General features: G+C 37.6%; 1 protein-coding gene across 3 annotated transcripts in view; it reads left to right on the plus strand.

Moving 5' to 3' along the window:
* Window positions 1-18,389, plus strand: part of LOC421195 (protocadherin Fat 4-like) — a 46,810-nt gene that overhangs the window by 17,156 nt on the left and 11,265 nt on the right. For all 3 annotated transcript variants that reach the window (XM_040697746.2, XM_040697747.2, XM_419273.7), the window contains 17 exons: window positions 953-1,078; window positions 1,207-1,464; window positions 1,758-1,856; window positions 1,963-2,135; window positions 3,138-3,286; window positions 4,080-4,387; window positions 4,913-5,182; window positions 5,909-6,046; window positions 6,630-6,843; window positions 7,844-8,002; window positions 9,124-9,275; window positions 10,296-10,464; window positions 13,115-13,323; window positions 14,948-15,127; window positions 15,523-15,742; window positions 17,043-17,179; window positions 17,863-18,006. In XM_040697746.2, the coding sequence (XP_040553680.1) occupies window positions 953-1,078; window positions 1,207-1,464; window positions 1,758-1,856; window positions 1,963-2,135; window positions 3,138-3,286; window positions 4,080-4,387; window positions 4,913-5,182; window positions 5,909-6,046; window positions 6,630-6,843; window positions 7,844-8,002; window positions 9,124-9,275; window positions 10,296-10,464; window positions 13,115-13,323; window positions 14,948-15,127; window positions 15,523-15,742; window positions 17,043-17,179; window positions 17,863-18,006 (3,105 nt within the window). The remainder of the gene's footprint in view (window positions 1-952; window positions 1,079-1,206; window positions 1,465-1,757; window positions 1,857-1,962; window positions 2,136-3,137; window positions 3,287-4,079; window positions 4,388-4,912; window positions 5,183-5,908; window positions 6,047-6,629; window positions 6,844-7,843; window positions 8,003-9,123; window positions 9,276-10,295; window positions 10,465-13,114; window positions 13,324-14,947; window positions 15,128-15,522; window positions 15,743-17,042; window positions 17,180-17,862; window positions 18,007-18,389) is intronic.

Below are 18,389 nucleotides of genomic sequence, written 5' to 3' on the forward strand. Positions count from 1 at the left end.
GTTTTTCTTCTTTAAGAAAAAAAAGAAGTATTAGTATTAGATGGACTAAAGGAGATTTTCTTAAATGGTTGACAGTAAATACATTTTGTGACATGAAAACATCATTCCGCTTTCTATGGAGCCAGCAACAAAACAGCCCTTATCAATGGAGTTAAGACCTACAAAATAGTTTCCTGGCTATCTCAGAGAATCTAGGAAAAAATAAATACATGTAGACAAGAACAGAGGAAGTTGTTTTTCAGTGCATGTATGTAAGTGATGAATGCATGTATGTTATATCATATAATAGGCAATAACAGAAACCTTAAATGTTATGGGAAGTAATCAACTCTATTTTAATATTGCTTGGTAACTTGCTTCTGTATTAAAATATGATAATAATTTTCTGTAACGAAGTCAACTTCTTCTTAGTAAGAGTTCATCAGGGAGAAAAGCAATTCTAAAGCTGATATTGTTTACTTTTCTTTAATAGAAAATGACACTATTTCATCCTGCTTTTTAAAAAGTTGTTTCTTCCTCTCCTTTATAAAGAAATTTCACATGTAGTAATGGCACTGGGAGCTTCGCTTGGAGGCTGAGATTTCTGGTTTGCTATAATGTTTTTACTTATGTTAATTTTAAAGAAGCGTAAATGTATCTCTCAGTTCAGACTCCTCTGTGTTGCTGAGGACCTACTGTGGGGATTGGTCTTAGAAAGTCTTAGAAAAGGAATGTGTAGGTCCGGAATAGAGAATCCTACAAAAGCTGCTTACTTTCCCCCATTTTTATTTGCCTGAGAAGTCCATTACTCCCGTAGCTCAGGTTAGAAGGTTTCATTTGTTTTCCTTGCAAAGAACTTGAACATTTTTTAATGAGAAGTCCTATAGATGAGTCAGGTATTAATATTGATAATATATGTTAAAAAAAGAATATTAATTATTGTAATCTAATATGAACTAATTTTTTTTTTTAGGCTGGCTTTTCTCAGGGACACTTCATTCATAACAGTACTTTTTTTACTGTGGATATTCCTGGAATAATTTCATTAAGGAATGACACAGAACTGGACAGGGAGACTACACCTGGATTCACTTTACAAGTAAATATGAGGACAGATTTTGAGCTTCGTCTCATTTCTACTGCATTCCCTTCTCCCCTTTTTTTTGTATCTTCATTAACTCATTAAAATACCAATGCAGACAATTATATTTTTGTTTCCTTTGGCAGGTATGGGCAGTTGATGCAGAAAAGGATGGTCTTAATTCAAGTTCCTTGTTTCACATCACAGTTCTAGATGTCAATGATAATAATCCTGAATTTCAGATGCAGTCATACAGTTTTGCAGTTCTGGAGGGAGATTACAGGTTGGGTGCTCCTGCTGTAGTTGGACATGTAACTGCCACTGATTTGGATGAGGGAGAGAATGCACGAATTACTTATTACTTATCATCTGAGGATGGGGATAACCCATATGACATCCAGCAGGTAAGGGTTTGGATAATCTGAAAGGGAAACTGCTTTTCAGCTAATTACTTGGCATAGTTATCCTCATCAGGTAAAAAGACAAGGAAGTAGCTGTTCTAGCATACATGAAACCTAAACCAACTCACAGACAAGTTTGGAATTATAAGCCTGGGTCCAAAAGCTAAGATATACTCGTCATACATTGCTTTGGTCCAAAGGAGAACAGAGGCTTTAAATCCCTCGTCTCCTTTGAGAATGTGGTTTGCAAGAGTTATCAAAATGATCAGCATATTGAACTGTATTACTTTCTTTAGGATGGAACCATTTTGGTTAATGGCTGTGTAGATCGTGAAACCAAAGAGAAATATGAACTGCTGTTGGTGGCATCTGATAACGGAATGCCTCGAAGGCAGGTAATGTAGAGGAACACATTATGCTTTGTTGCAACACCCTTTTATTAACAAAAATTCAGTATTTGTGCATTTTCTGAGTCACGATTTTCTCCTGTCATCATACCAGAATTTCACATACATCAGCATTCAAGTATTAGATGTGAATGATAATGTTCCTCAGTTTACAAAAGTGCACTACGCGGCCAGCATACCTGTAGCAACAGCAAAAGAAGGAGCATTTGTGCTGTCAGTGTCTGCTACTGACCTTGACATTGGGAACAATTCTGTTATTTCATACAGGTAAATTTCAATGAGTTAAATATGTATCTTTTATTAAAGAAACAGAAGGGTGTTTTTCTTTCTCACAAAGTATTTTTACTGGTGACCTAAAGATAAGACCTTTTATAAGTGCTGTAATCTGTAATGATTTTTAAACTTAGCAAAGAGGAGATGTATTAATTTATGTTTTATTAACTTTTCAAATCATGAGTACACCATTTAAAAAAAAAGCATTTAGAAGATAACATCAAGAACTGAAAGTCCAAGATTGGTTTCCACTTCTCAAGTTTTATATAAACATGTTGGAATTTGAGTAGAAAGCAAATGAATCTGCAAGAATGACTATATTTTCATACACATTCTGTTTTCTGAGAGGAGAAGATCAGGAAATACCAACATTCATAATGGGCTATGCATAAAAATTATGTAATTGAGGAAGATTCCTGGATGAACCCTGTACTATCAAAAACACCTGGATACATTGACAGGAAAAGTATAGATTAGGAAGTCCTTAAGATGAATGAGTCGGAAAATTATGGGTGTTTAAAAATAGGGTCTTGAAAGAGAGGAGTTTTATCTGTGAGGTGGCACTCTACCTTAAACGTATACTTATTCAATCCAGTTACCCACAAGAGTGTGCAGGAACTAGGATCTGCAGTCTTCAAGTGAAAGTCACCTTCACTTCTTACATTGCAGAATATGCAGCCGAGTGTACAGTGTCTGCTTCTTATTTGTGGGAAGATCAAAGGCTTGAGATCTAATGGGAAGTGAAGGCATGAATTCTCACTTTCTTCAGTGTGGAAGATATACCAGGGAATAAAAAGGCAGATAGACCCAGGTCAACGTTGCTAGAATATGTTAGCCATTCTTTCTAATATTTATAAATAAATGCTATTTCTTTGGTTCTATTTATATTTACAAATAAATACTATTTGTTTGTTGCTTGTTACAGAAGTAACAGGAATTAGGGGATACTTCCTGTGTCATTAACATGAATATTATACTGATTTTTCTTTAAAATAGCCTAATGAACCATTCTGATATTTTCCATATAAATAACCATACTGGAGAAATCATCCTGCTCAGTAGCTTAGCCCACGTCACAGCTGACATGGTTGTTACACTGACGGTTATTGCTGCTGACCATGGAGTTCCTCCACTTGCATCAAATGGTAAATTATGTTTTTACCTTCTGCTTTTTTTTTCTTCCCACATAAATGTAACCTTTACAAACAGTGAAATCAAAATAACATAGGTCTAGAATCCATGTTATGTTTCAGCAAGGATGAAAATTTGCTTTTTACTCTTTGATTTCCTCCCGGATGATCTTATAAACATAGATCTTAGTTTAATAATCCTGATCAGGATAGATGCAATAGTGCTCCTAGTATTATTAAAAAAAAAATAAAAAAGAAAAAGAAAAAGAAAAAAAACCCTGTGTAAAATGTGTTTCCTCTACTTTCTTAGAGGTAGAAACATTTAAATTAGCAAATATATTTTAGCTCTTTCAAAAAATATTTAATCATGTTTTTCATGTACTTTTAGGAAATATTTTGTTTTTTTCATGACCAAAAGGAACCACTGATTTTCTTAAAATAGAATAAGAAATCTAAATAGAATTTGAACTCATTAGGTTTTATGGATGTCACCTTCCTTTTGTTACAATATAGCTTAGAGTGAGTACTACTCATTGAGGCAGCACTACTGTAATCAGTGAAGTGTGGTTGCTCTGAAACTCCACTCAAGCATGAAAGGTTAGGTATAGAAGTCTTTGTCTTGTGTATCATACATTATTCCTTTTTGCTACTGACTTTTATTTTCTTTTTGCTACTGTTTCCTATGTGCTAGTTTCTGTCAATTTCTATTACTACCCCAAAAAATAAAAAATAAAAAATAGGGAAATAGGGCACAGGGCAGCTTTGTTATTTTAGTACTTCTAACATTTGAATAATTTTCCCTCATTAGCTTCTGTTGCTGTCTGCCTGCTGGTAAATGACACTGGCTTTGGGCTGGCTTTTGAAAGCTCCAGGTACGAGTTCAACATTCCAGAAGAGGAACCAGTCAGGACTGTTGTTGGCTCTGTAAAGGCACTGACTGGAAGCATAGCCATACAAGTAGTATACTTTCTGAGATCACATACTGACAAGTTCGCTATTAGTGACCAAGGAGACATTGTGACTCTTGCCACGCTAGATCGAGAAGATGACAACCTATACAACATCGTGGTAGAAGCTGTTGATTCTGTGGTGCCACCCAATACAGCTATTGCTTTGGTACAGTGTATTGCATTTTTAATTATCTTTTTTTTATAACCACTAGAACATTAAAAGAAAAAGAAGTCTAGATAAGTGTCATTGATTGTGTAAGAATGAGTATTTCAAGAGACTTGTTGAATTTAAGTTCCATTTCTCCCGAGGAACCACTATGATCTTGACAACCTGACAATGCATTCTCAAACTGCATCACTTCCCGAGAGTTCCACTATGAATAACCAAAGAAACTGATTAACACTGAAACTGACTCTGTGCATGGTTTTGCTAAAAAGCCCAAAATTATTAATTCTGCTCATCTCTTCTGGTTAAAGTATGGTTTATCTTACTTGTAAAAACTGAGGATTAAAAAAAATAGAATTGCTGAGATGCTGAGGTTGTGAAAATGTTCAAATGCTGAAGTTAGGAACCCTCTTTGTTATTGGTGTTTTTTTGTTTATTTTTTCTATAAAGTCTTGTAGGCAGAAATGAAAATGTTTTTCTTTGGGTACTGTTTCTACAATCAAATGTGTTTGTCTTTAAATACAGGTAACTGTGATAGTAAATGACATCAACGACAATCCTCCAGTTTTCTCAGAATTGATTCAAACAAAACTATCTCTTCCTGAGAATATGGCTCCTCTAGATTTGGGAACATTTTCTGCTACTGATCTGGATATAGGAGATAATGCATTTATAAGCTATTATTTGCAATATGATTTTGCTGGAATGTTCCATATTAACACTTCCACAGGCAAGCTAATGACAGGAATGTCCTTAGACAGAGAAATGATGGACAATTACGAGCTGAAAATAATAGTAAGTTGAAAAATTTGTTTCAAGTTTGCAAAATTCTCCAGATAAAGTCTGATAAATACTGAATAGTCACAAGGAAAAAGTCTCAGTCTTCATGAATTCCATAAGAATTCATTCATTATTTTTCGGTTGTTATTTTTTGTCACTGATAACTTTGTTTTCTGCTGTGTAAATTGTTATTATTGAACAAATGACCCATAAACTTCAGATTCTAAAGATCATAGACACATGGTAGCTTACTGTCAAATCTGTAAAGCATTCCTGAACTTGTTTTAGACTGTACAGCTGCCACAACTATATTTTTTGTATTGATTTGTCAGTCCAGTTTTGTCCATTCCTCTCACTTCTTTCCACTCTTCAAAATGTATGTATTTAGACATAAAATATCTGAGATTTATATTTAAAAAAATGTACTTGGGTTAAACTTTACATTTTTACTTCTGTTATTAATCAAATCAAGATCTGCACATACAAGAGATTGTTCCAGCACCTGCTATTGTGTCTGAGTGTGTTGTAAGGAGACCTTTACAGCTGATTAAATTATTGAGCAAAGCAAGAAACTCTTGGAAGGTATTCAGGTCAGCAAGCACAGAGTTAGACTAATATAGTTAAGTGGTAGCTGACCCAGCAGGAAGTCTTCAGAGACTAAGATTCCATCCAGAATTTTTATTTTGAAATAAGTTTATATCTATGTAGTGTTGTATTTAATTACAACTTGTTTCTTTGCAGGCCATTGACTCTGGCAAACCACCACTATCTGCAAGCCTAGCTCTAAGCATTGCTGTAGAAGATGTAAATGACAACTCACCTGTGCTCTCCCAGAAGCTGTACTCAGTGACCGTAAAAGAGAATGATCCTCCACACGTGGTGCGTGGCATTACAAGTGTTCTTCTGCAGTAGTGTTCTTTATGTAAATTTGAAAGTGGTGATACGATGACTGCATTGGTGAATGCCTGTTGAGTCTGTGGAGTCTGTAAAATCAGAGTGTATTCATCTTATAGGTCAGTGGAGTGCCTATTCCACTGGATCTCCCTTAAGTTCGCTTTATGCCACTCTCCCTGCCCCTTCTACCCCAGTGGTGGTGCTGCACTGTATAGGTATGGTTTTCAAAGGGCCTACAGGCATCCTGTTGTAAGACTGCTAGGTCACGTACCTAGTATACCCTTGTTCTTAAGGTGTTCTGTCTTCCCTTAATATATCAATTTCTGGCTTCATATATGCCTTGCAGTTGTGAAGTAATGATTGGGAGGAATCAAGGAAAGGGGTAACACCCTAGATTATGACATCTGTTACCTGTTCTGCTATATGATGTGTCAGTATTTTAGCAGTGCAGTTAATGGTATTGTGAGTAATTCAGACAGCAAACATGATACAGTTAAATACTTGTGCGTATGCTTTGCTATTCTGTTCATTCTGATGTAAATGTTTGCTTTTTTTTATTATTATTTAGATTTTGAGCACAACAGCCACAGACAAAGACATAGGGTACAATGCCGTTATTCAATACACTATTATTGGAGAGACTTCATTTCATGTTGGAGAACTTTCTGGAAATATTTCAACAGTGCAACCTCTGGACTATGAAAGCTGTGCCCATTATACCTTTACACTGAAAGCTTTCAACCCTGGCGAGCCACACCTCCAAGACACAACAAACATTACAGGTAGCTCCATTTTATTACAGAAAATTTTCCTTCATTTCTCTTTCAGCATTTGTAAATACAAGGCACAAAAGTAGTCCTCAGTATTAATACAGTCAGCTAAAGTAAATTATATGATTGTGACCTTTTAATTATGGCCAGATAAAATTTCTCTCAAAAAATGTTTAACTGCTTTGTCAGAAAGGAGGTTGTTTTCATACACTTTGATGTTCCTTACTTCAATTTTCTCACAACTTTTCCCATCATTTTTAGTGTACCTATTTGACATTTTGCTTGAAAATGTTTTCAAAATCATCCTTCAGTTCTTTTGTGTTTACTGACAGCCTACTTCTTTATTGGTGAAAAAAGTTTGATGATGATGATTTTAAGAGTTATAAAAATATTGTTAAAATAATGCTACCTTGTTTAAAAACAAAACAAAACCAACCAAACAACAAAACAACTTCTCCCCCCCTCCCCCCCTCTCTAAATTAAATGAAGATTTTATAGCAGAAGATTTCTGTGAAGTTGCTATTCACATCTTTGACCAGCCCTAAGTTTGGTATGACTGGAAGTACTGATCCTCGTCACAGAACTTTTTGTTCTGTGTTATTTCTACTACTGTAGGGCCTGTTTCAGTTAAACTCCATTGCTGTATTGTCCCAGATCATTTACAAACACGAAATTAACCAATCTTTTCTCATTTGAAGCCAGAGATGAGAGAGACGCAGAAAGGAGCACAAGGTAACAATGAGATGGTATTATTCATGACAGACAGTAGTGACAACATGCTGTGCAGAAGTGAAGTCATTGTGAGGAAAGTATTTTCTGAACAGTAAAGCATTTAATCCACAAAGTGCAGCTGTTTTGACGTTCAGAATACAAAGTTGCTGTTTTGTTTATATTGGAAGAATTTGAACTCAGCACAGAGGAACTGTGGAGACTTATATGAGCTGAAGCAATAGCCTATAACTTCTTAAGTGAAATTCACATTTACACTCAGATGTGGACCTTCTTTTTGTAGTTATTGTGGAAGATGTTAATGAAGAAGGACCCATGTTTGATAAACCCTCGTATTTCCAGATCCTTCTAGACAATTCTACAGCTGGCACATTGGTGGTAGATATTGATGCAAGAGATGAAAGTAAAGGTTACGATGAAGGCATTTTCTACAATATTACAGGTATGTTAAGAAAAATGTCATGGGTGTTTATTACTAGGATACTTGCATACTACCAAACTATGAACTGTTTTTGTGGAACTAAGACCCTGAAAAGTACAACAGAACTGCATCTTGAACAATGACATTCAAAATTGATAAAAGTGAGTGTGAGAGACAAATGTTTAAAAGTATTTATGCATAAAGTTGACTTTTTAAGAGAGATTATATTGTAGTACTATCAAAATAATGGCTTCCAGTGAATGTCTACTATAGAAACAAAGAAGGATGTTCTTGTCCTAGAGAAGTAATTGGGAATTTTAGGCTTCACTTACAACATTGCCTCGAAAATGAATCCTAATGAAAAGCTGGATACAGCAGGCACATTTGGGTGGCATCGACACTTGGTAGTATATCTGAGCTCAGTTATACCACATAATTCTATCTACCATACCTACATGGTCTCTATAGCTGTCATGCATCAAGTATGCATTGTAATCATTAACCAAGTACCTGGAAGACTCAATGCCTAACATGCTCAGCTCAGAACACTACAACACTGATAAGGTATCCAGGCCTTTGTGACTGGAGACAAGGTTCAAAGAATCTAGCAAGTACTAGCAGTTAATGAAGAACTGGATCATGGATCTCGCTTCCTATACCTAAGAAGAGATTACTGAGAAAATGGAGCTAAACTCCTCACTGAGGTGAAGAGTTCATGATGGAAGAATTAGATATCATTGCTACAAGTTGAAACAAGAGTTTCTGACTGCCAAGGGGAAAAAAAACAACCTCATCTGTGAATGTAAGAGAGCAAAGAAGTTCTCTATGAAGATAACTGAGCACTGGAACAAACTGTCCCAAGAGGCCACCCCTGGAGGTTTTCATCACTAGAGTGGTCAGAGTCCTAAGCAATATACTCTGATTTTGTTCAAAATCTTGCTTTGAGTGAAAGATTGGAATAGAGGCTTCACAAGGGCCCTTCCAGCTCAAAGGACTCTGTGACACTAACGCAGCATCAGGGGAGACTTCATACTGCATCTGTATGTTTCAAATGACATACAAAGCAGGTTTTCAACTCCAAGTCTCCCTAATCTTGGGCATATAATTCAGTCACTGGTCTCTGTTGTTTTTTCCCTTTTCAGATGGGAACTCAGAAGGCCTCTTTAATCTTTCCAGTACCTCAGGAGTACTCACATTAACAAGAGACTTAAATAAACAGGCTTTTCCCCTGTATAATTCCTTGACGGTCACTGCTACAGATTCAGGTCTGCCACCACTTTCAACTTCTGTAAAGGTACTAGAATTCTTACTTTATTGTCTACTTACAAAGTTTATTCACCATACTGCTTTATTCTAAACTGAGTGTAACTACAGGTAACAGGTATTAGTGAGAAAAAGTGTGCAAAGAGGAGTTGGAATGTCAGCGTTCCATGTCTGTTTCAGGAACAGGTTACACTATGATAGCATTTAAAAAGTTATGCTACTATAGCAGTTGCTCAGTACATTATCTGTTTTATATTTTCATCATTCCACTTCAAAAAAGATGCAAGAGAGACAGCGGCTCTGGACTGTGGGGGAAGAAGTTCAGAGCAATGAAAACCTTTGTGCAAGGTCAAGAGTGGGATCTTTGGAAGGTACACCGTGGAAGTATGTGATATAATAAACAGGAGACAGCAAATAAGCTGTCATATAAATGCATTTTAAAATGAAGAGTGAGAAATTGCAATATGACGAAATATTTTTTACACAGTGATACTTTTGTACTGGCTGTGATCTTTTGCCACTACATATCACAGATCAGCAAAATTAAAAAAAAAATGCTTAAGGATAAAGACATAGAAAATTATATTCAAATTATATTCAACAGAACCTTAAAACAGTTAAGAGCCATTGCTCTTCAGAGCACTGTACAGTAGCTGGCTGACATTTAGAATGAAACTGTCTGTATTTTTGTGAGCTAGTGGCATTATTTACAGCCTTGCACAATTTTTCATAAAATCAATTACAACCGTTCCTGTTTTGATTGTGCATACTACAGTGGAATAATTTGTTACAAATCCTTTTTTTTGAAAGCTGTTAAGCCAAAAAAAGTCACTTGAAAATGTGAGCAATTATGTACGAGCAACTGGAATCTCACTCTGTATTTAGGAAAAAAATCAGCTGAAACAAAACTGGCTATTCTTTTAGAAACTTTCGCTAATGTACAGATACTAAGGTGTCAAACTCAGCATGCTGTAATCCTAGGCCTTTTCTTACTGAAAAAGTTCCAGACTTCTGTTGTGTAACATCTGAGGTCATGTCTTCTTCCCTGCAGGTATCAGTAACAATAGCTCCCACCAACATTTCACTCCCAGTGTTCTCTGAAGCAGTCTATCAGCCTGCACCTCTGAGTGAGAAAACACTGCCAGATACATTTGTTGTACAGATCACTGTGTTGTATAAGGTCCCTGTGGTATACAGTATTGTGGCTGGAGATGAAAAGGGTAAGCTCTTCACATGAAGTAATAAGGAAAAGGTTGTGTTCCCTGAACGCTGCATCCCTATACCTGTAGGTGGGGACTGGGAGAGTAAATCCCCCTGCACTGTAAGGGCAGATCAAGTCCAAGACAACCTCATGAAACTGGATGCATACAAGTCTATGGGGCTAGATGGCATGCATCCCAGGGTTCTGAAGGAGCTGACTGAGGTGGTTGCCAAGCTGCTCTCCATCATGTTTAAAAAGATGTGGCTGTTAGGTGAGGTCCCGGACGACTGGAGGAAGGGTCACATCACTCTCATTTATAAGAAAGGGAGTAAGGAGGACCTGGGGAACTACAGGTCGGTGAGTCTCATCTCTGTACCTGGGATGATCATGGAGCAGATCCTCCTGGATGACATGCTTAATCACATGAGGAATGAGTGTGTGAACTGATACAGCCAGCACGGCTTCACCAGGGGAAGGTCATACCTAACCAATCTGGTGGCCTTCTATGATGGAGTGACAGCACTGGTGGACAAAGGGAAGGCAACCGATGTCATTTACCTGGACTTGGGCAAGGCCTTTGATATGATCCCCCACCACATCCTTATCTCCACATTGTAGAGATGTGTATTTGTCAGGTGGACCACCCAATGGATAAGGAATTGGTTGAAAGGCCGCAGGCAGAGGATGGTGATTAATGGCTCTACGTCCAGGTGGAGGCTGGTAATGAGCAGTGTCCCCCAGGGGTCTGTCTTGGGACCAGTGCTCTTTAACATCTTTATCAGTGACATCGATGATGGAATTGAGTGCACCCCTCAGCAAGTTTGCTGATGACACCAAGCTGAGTGGTGTAGTTGACACAATGGAAGGAAGGGGTGCCATTCAGAAGGACCTCAACAGACGTGAAAGGTGGGCCTGAGTCAGTCTAAGGAGATTCAACACAGCAAAGTGCAAGGTGTTGCACTTGGACCGGAGGAATCCCAGGCATATATACAGACTGGGAGGAGCAGTCCTTGAGAGCAGCCCTGCAGAGGAGGACCTGGGGGTCCTGGTGGATGAAAAACTGAACATGAGCCAGCAGTGTGCTCTTGCAGCTCGGAAAGCAAATGGTATCCTGGGCTCCATCAGAAGAGGAGTGGCCAGCAGGGACAGGGAGGTGACTGTCCCCCTCTACTCTGCCCTCGTGAGGCCCCCTCTGGAGTACTGAGTCCAGGTCTGGGGCCCCCAATACAAGAAAGAAAGGGAGCTGTTGGAGAGGGTCCAGAGGAGGGCCACAAAGATGATCAGAGGGCTGGAACACCTCCCCTTTGAAGACAGGCTGAAGGAGCTGGGCTTGTTCAGCTAAGAGAAGGCTGTGGAGTAACCTCATGTCAGCCTTCCAGTACCTAAAGGGAGCCTATAAACAGGAGGGGAGCCAACTCTTTGAAAGGATAGATAATAGCAGGACAAGGGGAAATGGTTTTAAGTTGAAAGAGGGAAGATTTAGGCTGGATGTTAGGGGGAAGTTCTTTATAAGGAGAGTGGTGAGGTGCTGGAACAGGCTGCCCAGAGAGGTTGTGGATGCCCCGTCCCTGGAGGTGTTCAAGGCCAGGTTGGATGGGGCCCTGGGCAACCTGGTCTATTAAATGAGGAGGCTGGTGGCCCTGCCTGGCAGGGGGGTTGGAGGTTCATGATCCTTGAGGTCCCTTCCAACCCAAGCCTCTCTGTGATTCTGTGTTAAACAGAAGTACTGTTGCAAAACACTTCACATTTTGGACTTTTTTTTTTTTTTTTTTTTTTTTTTTGCGGTAGTTGTTTTTTGCTTTTATCTCAGTTCTATAGCCATGAATGTTTGCTGTTTATCAACAAGATCTATAAATTCAGTATGGGTCAAGTGTGAGAATGACTGAATTTCTGCCAGATTAGTTACAGCCACATGGTACAGACCTGACTGCACTGGCTGTACAGGTTTTTTTCTGTCTGCTACATGAGGATCAGGTGGTACATGATCAGGAATAAAGGTACAGTGACTGGAGAGAGAATACCTACATCAGCATAAATCCTTCTGACTGGAGCACAAACTAGCCAACCAAAAAACCTCATCTAACTAAGCAATGTTTTCTTAAACATGAATGTGTTAAATAGTCTTATGTGGGATAAAGTGAATTGGTTTTTAGTGCTGTTTTGATGTTTTTTTTTTTTTTTTTTAACTAATCTTAAACTTATAGAGCTAATATTGCCTTATCAAATGTAGCCACTTTGCATTTATCTTACTGTAAAGTGTTTGAAGCTGTGGTTCCCTTGACGGTGTCAAGAGACTCTGATAAACGCAGAATCCCTCATCTTCAGTCACAACAGGAATTCACAGTGAATAAAACAACTGCTTGCTGAAGCAAGAAAAAAATAATCTCTGACCCTTTCAGAAAAAGGTGAAGATCACCTGAACAGAAAGTGGTGCAGTGAACTTCTCCCCATTGGTTTCCATACTGGCTTACTTAATTATTAGTTCTTGTTAACTGTAGGCCTGGATTTATCTGATATTCTTATAAACCCATGCTTAATTTTATTTTGTTCTTGGAAGAATACTGTGATAAGATATATAAATTACATACAGCCTACATTGAAGTCTTTCTATCTTCAGTTTTAACTAATAAAATCAGAGTAACTTCTGTTTGTTTGCTTGTTTATAATAGGATATTTCATTATCAATCCATCCACTGGTACCATAAGAACAGGAAAGAAATTGACAGTGGAAGATTCTCTAATCGTTTTCAGTGTAAGAGCAACAGATTCATCTACTGCTAGCATATTTAATGATGTTTCCGTGCATGTGGAAGTCATTGATGAAAATGACTTCCCCCCAGTTTTCACATTCTCTCTACTAGAACAAGGGCTGGAAGAGGTAAGAAAACATTATCCAAACTGAATCATAAAAATGAATCCTCAAAGTAGTAATGTAAACAAATAATAAACTCTTGTGTTGAGTATATAAGTAAACATCATGTAACTGAACAGGCCTTGCGTTCTACCATATTATGTTTTAAGGTTTATTTCAACCTGTAAATCCTCATACCTAGAGAATGGTCTAGAAGTGAGGACATACTAAAGAAAAAGTGAATGTTTTACTAATAAAGGGCTCCATGGCAGACAAAAAAAAACAGCCATTCTGATCCATTCACAGAACATCTTCATGTGCATTTACAATCTGATTCTCACTTAGCCTTTTGTAAGGGACCCTTGATAAAAGAAGACTGAGTATCTTATTAATGTTTATAAATATCTTAAGTGTGGGAGACAAAGGGACGTGGACAACCTCTTGTCAGTGGTCTGTGGGGACAGGACAAGGGGAAATGGCCATAAACCGGAGTGTAGGAAGTTCTGCACCAATATGCAAAGGAACTTCTTCACAGTAGGGTGATGGAGCACTGCAACAGGCTGCCCACAGAGCCTTTTGGAGTCTCTTTCTCTGAAGATATTCAAGACCTGCCTAGTTGTTTACCTGTGCAACCTGCTGTAGGGAGCCTGCTTTGCAGGGGGTTAGACTTGATGATCTTTGGATGTCCCTTCCAACTCCTGCAATTCTGTGGAGCTTCTTCCATGGAAGTAACGGAAACAAGTCTTCTCTAGATTTGCGTCCTTCTCTCATGCAAGCAGATCTGCTATGATTTGCCACTAAGTGGTGGCAGAAAGTAAGCTAGATTTCAGTCTGCGGCTATTATGTTACAGTGGCCTGAAATGGAAGTCCCAGCATTTAGCTATGCAAAGGGATCTAATTTATATCTCACTCTTCAGCAGTTTCCACACCTTAATCTGCTTGCTACTTAAAACAACAAAAATCCAGCACACTGATGAGGTTTATGTTTCAGGTAGCACATACATTACCTTTGAGATTACCAGTTGATTCAGAACGTTGTCCTTAACAACCACAACTGATTTGAAATCTAGTCAATTTCTTATGTTTAACTAAATCTACATTTAATCATTATGCCTCTTTTTAATATTCCCAGTTACTTCAGTGTAGAAGAGTTGGAATCAAATTGCCAAACCTTAAGAATTGATTTCCGTATGAAATATTTACAGAGAAAGAGTTGTTGGATGCAGAGTTGGATCAAATAACCTTAGATCAGGTTTCAAATGGCCCTAAAATTAAAATGCTGATATTTACTGTCAATCTAAATGCAAATAACATTTTTTAAAGGGACGAATTAGATCATTTATTTTGAAAAGAATAATTATTAGCCAATTGATATTCAGACAGAAAAATGACTTCAAAGTTGAGAACGTCTCTGTAGTTTCAGAGGAGTAGAGATTATTATTAATGATTCCTTAACAGCAAGTCAGACTCTTGAGATCAGCATCTGATGTGTTTTAACAGATGGTGATATTTTTTTCTGAAGAAAAGACATGGACTGAGGAAATAGTTCTATTCTTCAGTGTATGTGGTGTCTGTTTCTCCCCTTCACATGTTTCAAGAAATTGCAGCTAAGCAGAGTCTATGAGAGCCTCAATTTGTTTTTCATTGACAGAATTTGCCTGCTACCCAGATTGTCCACCTGATAGCTCGGGATAATGATACGGGTAGAAATGGTGACCTAACATATGGCATTCTCAGTGGAGATGGAACAAAATTCCGGATAGATGAGTCAACTGGAATTCTTTATTCTACTGTCTCCTTTGATTACGAAGAGGAACCTACAGAGTACCAGGTTTGCTTTTGTTTTCTTTAAAGCTTGTATTCAGAAAATTTTCATTTTTTCTTGTATTTTTGGTGAGTTTTTTATTTAGCTTGATATTGACAAAGGTGCTGGAGTCAAGACAATGGTTAATCTTCTCTGCTGTTGCTGCTACTGCTAGGTATTTTTTAACATTTTATGTCGTTTTAAGCAAAAAATTTGGTGAATTTTTTTGGTTGTATAAAAAAAGGTTTTTTTAATGTCAAGCAGATACTCCTAAAGTTTTCAATAACCATTCTGAAGTGACTTCGGAATTCAAGTTTACATTTCTAAGGATACTCTGATGTTTAAAACTCGTCCAGAATTTTTAATCATAACGCAAGTATCAATTTGTATGGTTTCATTTCCAATAATTATGTTACTTACAGGTTGTAATATATGCTGAAGATGATGGAACCCCTGAGAAGAAAAGGGGTTACTGCACAGTTGTCGTAAAGATCACTGATGTTAATGATTGGCCACCTGTGTTTAATCCAGTGACTCCGTTCAGTGTAAACGAAAACGTGGATGTGGAATTCATAGTTGGAAAAGTCACAGCAATGGACAGAGACACAGGAGACAATGCTTTTGTTCTTTATAGCCTTACAGGTAACTAGGGGTTCTCTTACTGCACTGGAGGAACTGTCACATTGTTATGTACATTGCTAAAAGCATAAATAGCCTTATGTGTGCTAGCTCCTAACTCTTCTCTACATGAGCCAAAAAGATTCACTTTCACCTGCTTTACTATTTTAATAATTTATGCCGATGTAGCTTTCAAAATTATTGAATAGCAGCTTTCTTTACAGAAACTACAATTGTTCTAAATGCTATTAAATTAAGCCTCTCTTTAGGTTGTTGACTGTGATCATTTTACAGCTACTAGAATCATCACAAGTGTGTTGGGACCTGATACACTACCATGGACTGTTGGAGAGCTGTTGTCTTCACCTTTGTGCTGGACTCCTTTACCTCTGCAGTAGAAGTAGCACAACAGGAAGCAACACCTCAGATACCTCAGAACTCTGCACAAGCTATCAGTGTATACTGCCTCTAGTTTCATTTTAAACTAGTGTGTCAGATTGTGAACTGCAGCAGCAGAGAGCTCTGGTTTGTGCTTCCTATTACATTTAACTGTGGTAGCTGCTGGGATCACAGTTGAGAAGAACACCTCTTTTGCCACTACATTTAATCTGACAAAGATGGTGATATAGAGCCCTCTGGTCCAAAGCCTGCAGGCACTAAAAGTTGCTGTTGTTTTTTGTACCATCAAGGGCAATGTGGATATAGTTTTTCGGATCTTTTATTTCCAGTATGCATACAAACCTTTAGGTCATTTTGGACAAGAGTAGCCAGTAAAAACTGCTGCCACATCTTTTGGCAGTGACAATTTGATTTCTCTTTACATCTACATGCCACTTAGTCCACCTTTCTTAGAGCCTGAATACATTAAGTGACATCTCATAGAACTTAGCAGGTAGGTGCACTGTCTTGTTACAGTGTTGATGGCTGTTGCAACAAGCAAATGAAACTTAACACACAGAAGGTCAAAGGACTGCAAAAGAGCCTTGGAACACCTCTGACCTCCACTAGTCTCAAAAGAGATGTGCAGGCTTGGAGGGGTGTCTTTCTAGAGATGTACTCCATGACTCCACTGTGCTGTCCATCATCGTTTGCATGCCTATTACTTTAATGAATGAGCTGGACGTATCTGCAGAACTTCTTAACCCATTCTGTTGGCTCACATTTCAAATGTTCATCCACTCAATCTTTGGTGTTTTTCTTGTACATCATCTACAGAATGGTTTTCATGAGCTCGAGACACAAGTAAATGTATAATTAACTACCATTTTAAATGCTACGTTTCTAAGATGTATTCAGTGATAATGCTGCTTTGATTGTATCTCAGGTGGTGGAGGAAATATATTTGAAATAGATGCATTACTTGGGAACATTAAGATAAAGAACTCTCCAGACTATGAAAACGTGAATAAGTATACCCTTACAGTGACTGCAGTCAACAATAAATCTGCCCCTTTCTATCAGGTAAAAGTGTATTGCTGTAACGAACTGTTAACACTTCCCGTCAGATTTGAAATAGTGGGAGGAACATTTATCAGAGACATTTATTGTACAAAATATATTAGCCACCCAACCATGTTTGGGGTCAGATTTTTTCCACCAATATCCATTCTGAAGAACACTGTCTACCATCATTCATTGAAATAATTTATAATCATACAGGGTAGAATTTGACTAACCTATGCTGGGGAAGAGGAATTCTTGCTTGTCGCTTTTGGTTAGAACTAGAAGTACTGTGTTAACTTTTCATGTCAGGAAAATAAATTTTCAGTAGGTTGTTCCAATTCTGCTCTCTTTCTCCTATTTGAAAAGGTTTACACAATCAACAGAACTACAAAATCTGTATTTCCATTATCGACTGCAACAGTAGGAAACAGAACCTCCTAAACATATACTATTCTTACTCATTCTGAAAGCTTCCAAAAAGTAGAACCCTAATGCAAGTATGAATTCCTACATCTTTTGTGTTAAAATCTTGTTGTGATCTCTGATGTCAAGCTGACAAAATTAAACATTACCTGTTCTTTTACTACAGCATTCTTAAAGCCTACTTTATACTTTTTGTTACATAAGCAAATAACAACAAAATATTGCTAAATAAGACATTCTAAATATTCTAAGATGCACTACACTGTTTTGTTTTCTAGGCAACTACTAATGTCACTGTCCTAGTGATTGATGTGAATGATAATGCTCCAGTATTTGCTCAGAATTCATATTCCACTTCCATAAACATGATAAATCCAGTAGGTGTACATGTCATAACTGTGCATGCTACTGACAAAGATCAGGTAACTATTCATGCTTGATTTTGACACTGCTTTAAGCTGCAGCCCAAATATAATTTTCTTTGTTCTTTAGGCATGAAATACCAACTGTAGCAGAAAGTGAATTGTAATTTACTAGCAGTGTTGGGAATTGGAAGTTAAGATTATGTTATTTCTGCTCTGACAATGATGTGCTCCCTGTTTTGGGGCATATTTCTTCAGCAGTATTTGCCCCAGCTCTCCCCCTTATTATGTGGAGTTGTACTAGTCTTTCAAAAGTACACAAGAGCATAAGCAATTTAGTGAGTGTGAAATTATCTGAACTTCTGTAGTGGAGGATTCTCTGAAAACTAAACAACATGTATCTGAGTTGAAGATGTAAATGTGTGCTCATCAAATGCCTCTGA

Source organism: Gallus gallus, chromosome 3 (genome assembly GCF_016699485.2).
Source record: "Gallus gallus isolate bGalGal1 chromosome 3, bGalGal1.mat.broiler.GRCg7b, whole genome shotgun sequence".
In the NCBI taxonomy this organism is placed as follows: domain Eukaryota; kingdom Metazoa; phylum Chordata; class Aves; order Galliformes; family Phasianidae; genus Gallus; species Gallus gallus.